Raw genomic sequence first — 13,906 nt, forward strand, 5'->3', positions numbered from 1 at the left:
TCCACCAACTGAAATTTGTCAGGTCTTTTATTGTTTTAATACTGATGATTTTGGCATACAACTCCTGATAACCAAAAAAACCTGTCTCAATAAATTAGCATATTTCACCCGACCAATCAAATAAAAGTGTTTTTTAATACCAAACAAAAAAAACCATCAAATAATAATGTTCAGTTATGCACTCAATACTTGGTCGGGAATCCTTTGGCAGAAATGACTGCTTCAATGCGGCGTGGCATGGAGGCAATCAGCCTGTGACACTGCTGAGATGTTATGGAGGCCCAGGATGCTTCAATAGCGGCCTTAAGCTCATCCAGAGTGTTGGGTCTTGCGTCTCTCAACTTTCTCTTCACAATATCCCACAGATTCTCTATGGGGTTCAGGTCAGGAGAGTTGGCAGGCCAATTGAGCACAGTAATACCATGGTCAGTAAACCATTTACCAGTGGTTTTGGCACTGTGAGCAGGTGCCAGGTCGTGCTGAAAAATGAAATCTTCATCTCCATGAAGCATTTCAGCCGATGGAAGCATGAAGTGCTCCAAAATCTCCTGATAGCTAGCTGCATTGACCCTGCCCTTGATGAAACACAGTGGACCAACACCAGCAGCTGACATGGCACCCCACACCATCACTGACTGTGGGTACTTGACACTGGACTTCAGGCATTTTGGCATTTCCTTCTCCCCAGTCTTCCTCCAGACTCTGGCACCTTGATTTCCGAATGACATGCAAAATTTGCTTTCATCAGAAAAAAGTACTTGGGACCACTTAGCAACAGTCCAGTGCTGCTTCTCTGTAGCCCAGGTCAGGCGCTTCTGCCGCTGTTTATGGTTCAAAAGTGGCTTTACCTGGGGAATGCGGCACCTGTAGCCCATTTCCTGCACACGCCTGTGCACGGTGGCTCTGGATGTTTCCACACCAGACTCAGTCCACTGCTTCCTCAGGTTCCGGTCACCTCTTCTCGTTGTACAGCGTTTTCTGCCACATTGTTTCCTTCCAACAGACTTACCATTGAGGTGCCTTGATACAGCACTCTGGGAACAGCCTATTTGTTGAGAAATTTCTTTCTGGGTCTTACCCTCTTGCTTGAGGGTGTCAATGATGGCCTTCTTGACATCTGTCAGGTCGCTAGTCTTACCCATGATGGGGGTTTTGAGTAATGAACCAGGCAGGGAGTTTTTAAAAGCCTCAGGTATCTTTTGCATGTGTTTAGAGTTAATTAGTTGATTCAGAAGATTAGGGTAATAGGTCATTTAGAGCAGAGGTCCCCAACCGCCGGTCCGCGGACCGGGACCGGGCCGTTGGGGTTTTTCAGCCGGTCCGCGGCGCCGCTGACAGAGGAAGAGGCTGCGGCACCGAAGACCAGCTGTCCGGGGGAAGGAGCGGGACGCCGGGAGCAGGTAAGTATGACATATTCACCTGTCCTGGTTCCACACGCCGGGCGCTGTCTCCATCTTCCCGGCGTCTCTCCTCACTGACTGTGCAGGCAGAGGGCGCGATGACGCATATAGTGTGCGCGCCGCCCTCTGCCTGATCAGTCAGTGCAGGGAGACGCCGGGAAGATGGCGCCGAGGAGCTGCAAGCAAGACAGGTGAGTATGTGTTTTATTATTTTTATTGCAGCAGCAGCAGCTATGGGGCAATAATGAACGGTGCAGAGCACTGTATGGCACAGCTATGGGGCAATAATGGTGCAGAGCACTATATGGCACAGCTATGGGGCAATAATGGTGCAGAGCACTGTATGGCACAGCTATGGGGCAATAATGGTGCAGAGCACTGTATGGCACAGCTATGGGGCAATAATGGTGCAGAGCACTGTATGGCACAGCTATGGGGCAATAATGGTGCAGAGCACTATATGGCACAGCTATGGGGCAATAATGGTGCAGAGCACTATATGGCACAGCTATGGGGCAATAATGGTGCAGAGCACTATATGGCACAGCTATGGGGCAATAATGGTGCAGAGCACTATATGGCACAGCTATGGGGCAATAATGGTGCAGAGCACTATATGGCACAGCTATGGGGCAATAATGGTGCAGAGCACTATATGGCACAGCTATGGGGCAATAATGGTGCAGAGCACTATATGGCACAGCTATGGGGCAATAAAGGTGCAGAGCACTATATGGCACAGCTATGGGGCAATAATGGTGCAGAGCACTGTATGGCACAGCTATGGGGCAATAATGGTGCAGAGCACTGTATGGCACAGCTATGGGGCAATAATGGTGCAGAGCACCAGGGAAACAAGCATGGTGCTCCCACTCATTCTGAACCTATGGTAAGTTGAATCACATTCTCATTATAAATGTCATAATTATATGATAAGTATGCACTAAGCTCCATCCCTCCATAACCCCACCCCCATATGACTAAAGCCCCGCCCCTGCCCCACCCCTGCCCCACCCCCACCGGGCCATGGAAAACTGGTCTTGCTTAAAGCCGGTCCCTGGTGCAAAAAAGGTTGGGGACCTCTGATTTAGAGAACCTTTTCTTGATATGCTAATTTATTGAGACAGGTTTTTTGGGTTATCAGGAGTTGTATGCCAAAATCATCAGTATTAAAACAATAAAAGACCTGACAAATTTCAGTTGGTGGATAATGAATCTATAGTATATGAAAGTTTAATTGTAATCATTACATTATGGTAAATAATGAAATTTAACACTATATGCTAATTTTTTGAGAATGACCTGTATATATGTGTGTGTGTATATGTATATATATGTGTGTGTGTATATATATATATATATATATATATATATATATATATATATATATATATATATATATATATATATATATATATATATATATATATATATATATACTTTTTTTTCGAATTAATAAACAATATAATGAGGCTGAAAGTGCAATCCTCATTGCATATGTATTCAAAATGTAATGAATATGTCTCTGCTGGAGCAGTACTTTAAAATATAAACCAGTCAAAAGCTTAAGGCCCCTTTCACACATCAGGTTTTTGCAGTCAGGCACAATTCGGCAAATCTTGAAAAAAAAACGTATGCGTCGCAGATTGATGCGATGGATCCGTTTTTTTTTTTACGGATCCAACTATCGGATCCAGCTAATTGGACCCAAAAAAAATCTGAGCATGCGCAGTTACAAAAAAAACGGAATCTGTCATTTGACGGATCCGGCGCCCATAGGCTTCCATTCTAGCAAAATCCAGTTTTTCACCGCAGACAAAAAACATAACTTTGTAAGTTTTTTTCCAGACACCGGACAAAACTTTTTGGTGAAAGACAGACGAAACGTGAGGCCATCCGGCGCAATGAGAATTTCATCTGATCCGGCGAATTTTGAAAAAAACGGACTGAGCCTGACGGCAAAAACCTGATGTGTGAAAGGGGCCTAAGTCCTAAAGAGCTACAAAGCCATGTAAAAGGGCCAGAGGAGGGGTGCTGACAAGTTTACTCTAAAGATGAAACACAGGATGACCTTTTTTATAGTTTTGTCTGAGCGTTTCTTTCAATTTTTTTTCTTGTTTAATATAGGTTACTCCAAAATCTATTGAAATCCCGCTGAAAGGCAAGTTTTAATTTAGAGCTTCCATTTGCATGATGTCTTACCTTACATTGCATCAAAAGCTAGGTGTATAATTTCACTTTGAGTATGTTCACCATAATGACTTGAACTTGGTTTTTGCCTTTTCATCATTACCTCTAAGTAAGGATGCTGAGCGTCTATGTGGACCTTGAAATACTTTTGCTTGTCAGGGAATTGGGATGAAATGCTTGCTTTTACCTTACAACATGTTGGTCTTTACATAGCCATTTTTCCCATCAGGGTGAAGTTTATTTTTTTTTTGTTTCGTCGTACATTTAAAATGTGAAAGAATTGCATATGATGGATAAGTGGTTGATTGTTGTGGGTCGTACCACTTGGATCCTCACCAGTTACTAGAACGTAGGTCCTAAGTCTCCTGTCTCACGCCCAGGCGAGCATGCACACAGCCCTTCCATTCACATTCCATGGGACTGACAGAGGTGGTCAAGTTCTGTTCTCTATCTCCTTCAATCCCATAGAATTTGAATTCAGTGTTTATTGAGGGATTCAATGAATTTCATTTCTCCAATTGACTAGAAACGTCAGTTTGCTGTTACTTAAATGTAATCTGTCAGCAGGTTTTTGCTGCTTCCTCTGAGAGCAGCATAAGGTAGGCAAAGATGAGCTGAATCCAACCATGTATCACTTAGAGTGTAGCCCTTCTGACACAGAGCATGTAGATTTAGAATGAAGCAGAGCTGATAAAGCTAACCACGCCCACAGCAGGCTCTCTGTACAAAGTCCATATACAGTGAGCTGTTTATCACAGGGGAGGGGAATCGCTTGACTTGTGTAGTCCAGCATTTTTACTGATTAATCCTTCACAATTCGTAAACATCAGCACGCACTTTGACAACTGACACATCCCTGAGTTCTGTGTTCCAGCCTCTATCTCCTGCTGTCTTCAGATTACATAGCGAAGACCTGCTGACAAATTCCTTTAACATCACATGGCATGCACTAAAGCTTTCCAAACTTTTGAGGAATATTTTCTCAGTGTTCAACACAGCTGATTACTCTGTCGCCTCATTGGGGGACACAGGACCATGGGTGTTATGCTGCTGTCCACTAGGAGGCGACACTATGCATAATCTGATAAAGATTAACTGTGGCTCCTCCTCTGCAGTATACACCCCTGGACGGCGTCAGCCTTCTCCAGTTTTTACTTAGTGTCGCATAGGAGGCACACCTAAAAGATTTTTACTCCGTTTTTTCCAACGGGATTACAGATGAAGAAAAGAGGGTCTCCTGTGAGACTCCCGGCATAGCTCCTTCCTCGGCCCCCTATTATGGGGTGCCCAGTTGAAGTAGAGATGGCTATTCCCCATGTTGCTCCTTCCCCAGTCCCTCGGATGCTGGTTCGAAGTCGAGACCCCCCCTCCTTCCCCAATTCCTTTTGGTTTCCGGGTTGAGGTCGAGGCGAGGATAAAGGCCCCTGAAGGTGTGACAACAGCACCCTCCCTAATCCCCCTCTGGGGGTATTAGGTTGAGACACCTCAGGTAGGGCCTGTACAGGCAGCATTCTACAGCTCCCAGCAATGGGCCAGCACACTGCGCCTGCATCCAGGCACCCCAGCCCAGCTGCGGGCTCCTGTTGGGGCCGGGGGGAGTGCAGGCAGGCATGGCACATACAGACACAGGGCTCCCTGCGCCCCTGTCTCTACGGCAGCACCAGCTCTATACTGCCTCAGGGAGACCCCAACCGGGCTCCCCCTTCCTCTTATATCTCCACCGCCATCCTGCCTTTAAATCCGGGGGGGTCCGGTTCAGATCCGACCCCCTCCCGGACTTTCGCGCCGGCCTGGAGCCCTTCTGGGCCTCAGGCACCTAATTTAGGCCCCGGCTTCGGCCTAGCTGAAGCCGCCTCCTCTCCGCCCCCCGGCCCGCCCCCCGGATGACAAATATGACACTCTATAGTGTCATAAAGGGGGTGGATCGAGACAGAAAGGGCACGTTTTTACACAGCCTTGCCGCCTTTTTTCCAGCTCTCCGCCCCCTTCTCCCTTCTCAGCAGTCATTTTTCTGCTGCAGATTAACCCTGCATCTCCCGGTCTGCAGGACCAGGCAGCCAGTCTCCGGGGGGCACAGGACTGTGGATCTTCGGCGCTGGACCTAGGGGCACACTGGTGGGGTAAGATCACAGCTGGGTTTTTTACTCAGCTGTGAATCCATATTACCTATAAGGCTCCCCTATAGGTTTCTCTACCCCTGTAAGGTCCTCTGCCGGCAGCCCTTCTGCACTCTGTGCACTATGCCGGGCTCAAGGTCCAAGAGAACCAGGCAGAACTGCTATTATGCATTCTGCACAGCCTGCGGGACCGCTCTCCCCAGTGGCAGCACGTACCCGCATTGCCAGAACTGTATACAAACTAATGTGTCAGAGCCCCAAGAAGCCCCTGCCAATGCCTCGGTGTCTAATGCCACGCCGGAATGGGCTACTCAGATATCGCAATCTATGACGCAGTCTATAGATAACCTAACCTCCACATTGCTTCAGGCTCTGCAGGGTCATGCCTCAGCTATGACCGTTACCCAGCAAAGGGAGAGCTTGACTCAGGAACAAGATGACCCTGGCACATCCACGTCTAGGTCAGGACGCAAGCGGACCCATAGATCAAGTCCATCTGCGTCATCCCATAGCACACGGTCATCCCCCTCTAGGGAGAGACACCGTAGCTCCAGGTCATCTAGACCAGTGATTTTCAACCAGTGTTGAAACATGGTCGGGTGTGCCGCGGGGAAAGTTCCCCAAACTATGGTGCCCCCTTTGTTTTGTTCCCCGGCAATGCGCAGCAATGCGCAGTCACGGAATAACACATGCGCGAGCTTTGAACGCTCGCGCGACTTAATGACGTCACCGAGGCCGGCGCATCATCCTGAGAGCGGAGAGACTCTCGCATTTGCCCGCCGCCAAGGTAATGCCCGCCAATAATGCTGTGTATAATCATTAAGTCAGCAACAGCTCATTAACCCCTTCCCGACCTTTGACGCCACGTAGGCGTCATGAAAGTCGGTGCCAATGATCGCGTCCCTGCAGATCGGGTGAAAGGGTTAACTCCAATATCACCTGATCTGCAGGGACAGGGGGAGTGGTACTTCACCCAAGGGGGGGTGGCTTCACCCCCTCATGGCTACGATCGCTCTGATTGGCTGTTGAAAGTGAAACTGCCAATCAGAGCGATTTGTAATATTTCACCTAAAAAACTGGTGAAATATTACAATCCAGCCATGGCCGATGCTGCAATATCATCGGCCATGGCTGGAAACACTTATGTACTCCCCCCACCACCACCGATCTCGTCTCCGGTCCTCCGTCTGGTGCTCCGCTCCCCTCCGTCGTCCTGTCCGCTCCCCCGTCCTCCTGCCCGCTCCCCCCGAGCTCCGATGCCACCGCCCCGTCCTCCGATCCACCCCCCATGCTCAGATCCCCCCTCATACTTACCGGGCCTCCCGGTGTCCGTCCGTCTTCTCCATGGGCGCCGCCATCTTCCAAAATGGCAGGCGCATGTGCAGTGCGCCCGCCGAATCTGCCGGCTGGCAGATTCGTTCCAGGTATATTTTGATTACTGAGATATAACCTATCACAGTGATCAAAATAAAAAAAAATAGTAAATGACCCCCCCCTTATCACCCCCATAGGTAGGGACAATAATAAAAAAAAAGAAAATATATTTTTTACTTTTTCCACTAGGGTTAGGGTTAGAACTAGGGTTAGAACTAGGGTTAGGGGTAGGGTTAGGGTTAGGGCATGTGCACAAAAAAACTAAAAACAGGGAGAGACTGAGAACTGTTGAGGAAGAGCTTCGTGTGTGTCTTTCCACCATTCCTGCCAGGATATCCCTTTTGTGTTTATCGAAACAGGCCCAGGTTTCACACTGAGTGAGTATAAATACATTTAGAATCTATATTATTAACTATATGTAGAATATGTACTGTTTTAGTGTCATTTTGTGCCATTTTGTTTGGTGGTGTGCCCCGGGATTTTTTAAGTATAAAAAGTGTGCCGCGGCTCAAAAAAGGTTGAAAATCACTGATCTAGACCGTCCCATTCCAGGGACAGACAATGCAGATCTCCGCAATCCCGGACCAGAGAAGGCCTCCTCCCCGGCTCACTCAGCAGGGGACGCCTGAGTGATACACAGGATTCGGAAGGCATCTGCGACTCTGACTCAGATAGGGAAACGGAGGGGTCCCTGATCCCAATCCCTCCTAGCAATACAGCGCTAGTTGAGGACATAATCTCTTCCATCCATCGGGTGCTGGACATTTCTGATCCGCCACCAGAGGCCCCAGAACATAAGATTTCCTTTGAAGGACCTCTGAAGCCGCCCAGAGTTTAAGGCGATCCTTAAAAAGCAGCTCTCACAGCCTGAGAAAAAATTTGCTAATCGCAAATATCTTGAGGCAAGGTACCCCTTCCCACAGAAGGACACCAAGGAATGGACAGATCCACCCGAAGTGGACCCCCCAGTCTCTAGGCTAGCAGCACAGACCCTCCTTTCACTGCCAGATAGCTCAACCCTCAGGGACGCAGCAGACCGGCAGGTAGAACGCATGGCTCGTTCAATTTTCGAGGCAGCAGGGGCATCCCTGGCTCCCGCGTTCGCCTCAGTTTGGGCTGCCAAGGCCATTCTGGCCTGGGCAAAAAAATTTACAAGCTCTCCAAGCATCCGCTCCTGAGCTGTCGGACCAAGCGGTTCAAATAGCAGTTGTAGCAGACTACATGCTTCATGCAGCTCTGGATTCAGCAAGGGTAGTAGCGGGGATAGCATCAAACGCCATCACAATTCGGTGTATCCTCTGGCTGCGTGAATGGAAAGCGGACGCAGCCTCAAAGAAGTCCCTCACGCACCTCCCCTACCTCAGTGGGAGACTTTTCGGTGAACAGTTGGACTCTATGATATCCAACGCTACCGGGGGTAAGAGTACTTCTCTTCCACAAATCAGACCTAAACGCACTTACAAGAAGCGTAACCAAACTCGATTCCGATACTTTCGGAATTCCTCAGGCTGGTCCGTCTCGCGTCCAGCACAAAATCGTAACCGTTCCCCACGCAGGGACAACTCACGATCGACGCAAAGGTCGGACAAGACCTGGCAGTCAAAAGCAGGCCAGCCTAAGCCCAGTGGAGGAAAATCTCAGACTTTCTCCTCATCATGACTCACGGACTCCGGAAGACACCACACCAGTAGGCGGCCGACTTTTGCTCTTTCATCAAGTCTGGCTGCCTATTACAGAAGACAAGTTGGTCAGGGAACTAGTGTCTTCCGGATACAAAATAGACTTCACCTCCAACCCACCGGACCGATTCTTTCTCTCTGTCCCCCCCAAAACCGCCAGCCAAGGCTCGTGCCTACCACCAAGCGGTCTCGCTTTTTCAAGCAGGAGTCATAGTACCGGTCCCCACAACCAACCGCTTCCGAGGGTTCTACTCCAATCTGTTCGTAGTTCCCAAGAAAGGAGGCAGCGTACGGCCCATACTAGACCTAAAACAGCTCAACAAATATGTACGGGTCCGTCACTTCCGCATGGAGTCCCTTCGGTCCATCATTGCGTCCATGGAGAAGGAAGAATATCTCGCCTCCATAGACATACAAGACGCATACCTGTATATACCCTTTGCACCTGCCCATCAGAGGTTTCTCAGGTTCGCAAAAGGCCAGGACCACTACCAATTCGTGTCTCTCCCTTTCGGACTCGCCACGGCTCCCAGAGTGTTCACCAAAGTCATGGCAGCCACCATGGACGTCCTACACTCCAGAGGCATAGTAGCCGTTCCATACCTGGACGATCTACTCATCAAGGCTCCCACCTTCAAGGACTGCGAGCTCTGCGTCTCAATCACAACCGATACTCTCAGTCGCGTGGGCTGGTTAATCAACTTACAAAAGTCATCACCAACCCCGAGTCAGTCCCTGACCTTCCTGGGAATGCTATTCAACACCTCCAGGGGTCTAGTGCTCCTTCCCAAGGACAAGGCACTGGCTCTCCGCCTAGGAGTTCACACCCTCCTCCGCAAACCCCCTCGATCTCTCCGGTTTGCCATGAGAGTCCTCGGCAAGATGGGGGCAGCAATAGAAGCGGTCCCATTTGCCCAGTTTCACCTCAGGCCTCTCCAACTAGCCATTCTCAAGTCCTGGGACAGGAATCCCTTTTCTCTCGACAGGGAGTTCCAGCTAACGTCGTCAACCAGGAGGTCCCTGCACTGGTGGCTCAAGCCAACCTCGCTAGCAAAGGGGAAATCCTTTCTCACAGGTCAATGGAAGCTTCTGACCACCGACGCGAGCCTGACGGGTTGGGGTGCGGTGCGCCTACACCACAGGGCACAGGGCAAGTGGTCCCCAGTGGAAGCGACCATGCCCATCAACATCCTGGAAATTCGTGCCATCCTCCTGGCATTGAGGGCCTTCCATCACTTACTGGCAGCCTCTCACATCAGAATACAGTCGGACAATGCCACGGCTGTGGCATATGTGAATCACCAAGGGGGGACCCGCAGTACCCAGGCGATGCGAGAAGTGTCACACATCCTCCGCTGGGCGGAGGACACAGGGTCGGTTCTTTCGGCAGTCCACATTCCGGGTGTGGACAACTGGGAAGCAGACTTCCTCAGCCGACAAGGAATAGACTCGGGAGAGTGGTCTCTCCATTCCGAAATTTTTCACCAGATCTGTCACCGCTGGGGGACCCCGGATGTGGACCTAATGGCATCCCACTTCAATGCCAAGGTCTCCAACTTCATGGCCAGAACAGACGATCCGCGGTCGCTCAGAGCAGACGCTCTGGTTCAGGACTGGACTCAGTTCCAGCTACTGTATATTTTTCCACCTCTCCCCCTGATATCCAGAGTGGTGAGAAAGATCAAATAAGAGGGAGTTCCAACCATCCTAATTACGCCGGACTGGCCCAGACGTACATGGTACGCCGATATCGTACAACTTACAGCAGACGCCCCCTGGCGTCTCCCCGTCCGCCACGATCTTCTATCACAAGCCCCGTTCTACAACCAGAACTCAGGGGCTCTCAATTTGACGGCGTGGCCCTTGAGACCTGGGTTCTAACCCAGGCAGGGCTCTCGCCGGACGTCATTGGAACCATGATCAGGGCACGGAAGCCAGCCTCTGCCAAGATTTATTACCGTACCTGGAAAGCTTTCTTTACCTGGTGCGAATCTCGTGGCCAGACCCCACTCCCTTATTCCCTACCCAAAGTACTTGGTTTTCTCCAATCGGGTCTGGAGGCCAAGCTGTCATTAGGCTCGCTTAAGAGCCAGGTGTCAGCCCTCTCAGTGCTTTTTCAAAGGCGCATTGCTACTAAGCCGCAAGTAAGGACTTTTTTTCAGGGGGTTTCCCGATTGGTTCCCCCCTACAGACGACCACTAGAAACGTGGGACCTCAACCTGGTCCTGACAGCATTGCAGGAACCACCCTTCGAACCCCTTAAGGAGGTCCCGCTCCGCCTTCTCTCCCAGAAGGTGGGTTTCCTGGTGGCAATCACCTCGCTACGCAGGGTGTCTGAACTGACAGCACTCTCCTGCAGACGGCCTTTCCTGGCTTTTCACCAGGACAAGGTAGTTCTTCGTACGGTACCATCCTTCCTTCCAAAGGTTGTGTCCAACTTCCACCTCAATGAGGAAATTTCACTACCATCCCTTTGTCCGGTTCCGTGGAGCCGTGGAGAAGGCTCTGCATACGCTTGACCTCGTCAGGGCATTGCGTATATACGTGTCTAGGACTGCGTCCTTCCGGAGGTCTGATTCTCTTTTCCTCCTTCCGGAAGGCGGCCACAAGGGTCTGCCAGCTTCCAAAGCTACCCTTGCCAGGTGGATCAAATACCACCATACAAGAGGCCTACCGCCTTAAGAATTCTCCTCTTCCAGCCGGTATTACGGCACACTCTACATGAGCGGTAGGGGCCTCCTGGGCCTTTCGGCACCAGGCTTCGGCACAACAAGTGTGTAAGGCGGCCACTTGGACTAGCCTACACACGTTTACTAAACACTACAGGGTTCATACCCAGTCCTCAGCGGACGCGAGCCTGGGTAGATGTGTCCTGCAGGCGGCGGTGCCCTAAGTATTGGGGCCTGTCTGCACAATATTTGTCCATTGCTTCCTACCCAGGGGCTGCTTTAGGATGTCTCATGATCCTGTGTCCCCCAATGAGGCGACAGAGTAAAGGAGATTTTTGTGTACTCACCGTAAAATCTCTTTCTCTTAGCCTCTAATTGGGGGACACAGCTCCCACCCTGTTGCCCTTTTCGGGCTGTTGTTACTGTTGAGTTCTCATATTGTTCTTTGAGCTCGTACATAGTGGCCTTCTTATAGGCATGTCTATGTTATTCATGTTACGTTCCTCCTACTGCTTTTGCACAAAACTGGAGAAGGCTGACGCCGTCCAGGGGTGTATACTGCAGAGGAGGAGCCACAGTTAATCTTTTTCAGATTATGCATAGTGTCGCCTCCTAGTGGACAGCAGCATAACACCCATGGTCCTGTGTCCCCCAATTAGAGGCTAAGAGAAAGAGATTTTACGGTGAGTACACAAAAATCTCCTTTTTCCCATCAGGTTTCCAGTATGGGAAAACTGACGTGTTTTAGTAGCACTATGTATGAAGTTTTAAGAAATCTGTGTACACTCTGTAAAAGAATATTCTCTAGCCGTGCAGATTTCACCGTTTCCATAAATGCTTGTTTGCAGTGCCTTTGGAGCAAAGTGTGCATATTTCCCTGGATACAATGAAGCTACAAAAGTATGGTTTATGGCTAACCAGCGGCGGAGACTCTGTAAGAAGCAGTGCCGTTATTATCTTGTGGATAACTACTGACTACATTCCTCATATTGAGAAACAAATAGGAGCAAAATCCAAAAACCAAGGATGTGAGTATGTGTTCTCTTCGGTGGCATTAATGCCTCAACAGAGTATTCTCTGCATTTAAAGATAAGTAAAAAAACAAAGACCGAAACATAATGATTAAGTACCCTGCAGTAAATAAATAGCATAATGCATGAAGATAATGTATGGTATTTAGTTAACATGTTTATTTATATATAAAAAAAAATGTGAAAGCCATCCCGCCTCATCACGACAACCATTACTGGGACGATCCTAACTCTTAAGGTACCATCTCACAGTGGCACGTTGGTCGCTACGACGGCACGATCCGTGACGTTCCAGCGATATACATACGATCTCTCTGTGTCTGACACGCAGCAGCGATCAGGGACCCCGCTGAGAATCGTACGTCGTAGCAGATCGTTTGAAACTTTATTTCTTCGCTGGATCACCCGCTGTCATCGCTGGATCGGTGTGTGTGACACCGATCCAGCGATGTGTTCGCTTGTAACCAGGGTAAACATCGGGTTACTAAGCGCAGGGCCACGCTTAGTAACCCGATGTTTACCCTGGTTACCATTGTAAATGTAAAAAAAACACTACATACTCACCTGATGTCTGTCACGTCCCTCGCCGCCAGCTTCCCACACTGACTGTGAGTGCCGGCCGTAAAGTAAAAGCGGAGCACAGCGGTGACGTCACCGCTGTGCTGTGCTTTACGGCCGGCACTGACATAGTCAGTGCGGGAAGCTGACGGCGAGGGACGTGACAGTCACCGGAATGTGAGTATGTAGTGTTTTTGTTTTTTTCACATTTACAATGGTAACCAGGGTAAACATCGGGTTACTAAGCGCGGCCCTACGCTTAGTAACCCGATGTTTACCCTGGTTACCCGGGGACTTCGGCATCGTTGGTCGCTGGAGAGCTGTCTGTGTGACAGCTCTCCAGCGACCACACAACGACTTACCAACGATCACGGCCAGGTCGTATCGCTGGTCGTGATCGTTGGTAAATCGTTTAGTGTAACGGTACCCTAATAGTAAAAGCCTTACCATTTGGCAAGTGACATGCACGTAGATAAGGGATGAGAAGGACTGCCACCAACTAAAGAGAAGTACAAAGATACTTCTTTGTGCTTGTGTAATCTCTATTCCTCCCACATATACAGTCATGGCCAAAACTGTTGGCACCCTTGAAATTGTATTACACATGTTTTGTTATGCACATGTTTACTTCTTGTGTGTCTATTGGAACAACACAAAAAACAGAGGGGAAAAAAGGCAAATTAAACATAATTTCACAAAAAAAAACAACTAAAAATGGGCCTTACAAAATTGTTGGCACCTTCGATTTAATATTTGTTTACACAGCCTTTGGAATAAATAACTGCAATCAATCGTTTCCTATAATCATCAACGAGCTTTTTACACCTCTCAACTGGAATTTTTGACAACTCTTCTTTTGCAAACTGCTTCGGGTCTTTCCTATTTGAA

The 13,906-nt window shown here is 49.2% G+C and overlaps 1 protein-coding gene across 2 annotated transcripts in view; it reads left to right on the forward strand.

Moving 5' to 3' along the window:
* The window catches only part of SENP7 (SUMO specific peptidase 7), a 168,080-nt gene that overhangs the window by 84,381 nt on the left and 69,793 nt on the right, over positions 1-13,906 (forward strand). For both annotated transcript variants that reach the window (XM_077296735.1, XM_077296736.1), the window contains exons 10-11: positions 3,528-3,561; positions 12,278-12,457. In XM_077296735.1, coding sequence (XP_077152850.1) covers positions 3,528-3,561; positions 12,278-12,457 — 214 coding nt within the window. The remainder of the gene's footprint in view (positions 1-3,527; positions 3,562-12,277; positions 12,458-13,906) is intronic.

The sequence above is a fragment of the Ranitomeya variabilis genome, chromosome 3 (assembly GCF_051348905.1).
Source record: "Ranitomeya variabilis isolate aRanVar5 chromosome 3, aRanVar5.hap1, whole genome shotgun sequence".
Lineage (NCBI taxonomy): Eukaryota > Metazoa > Chordata > Amphibia > Anura > Dendrobatidae > Ranitomeya > Ranitomeya variabilis.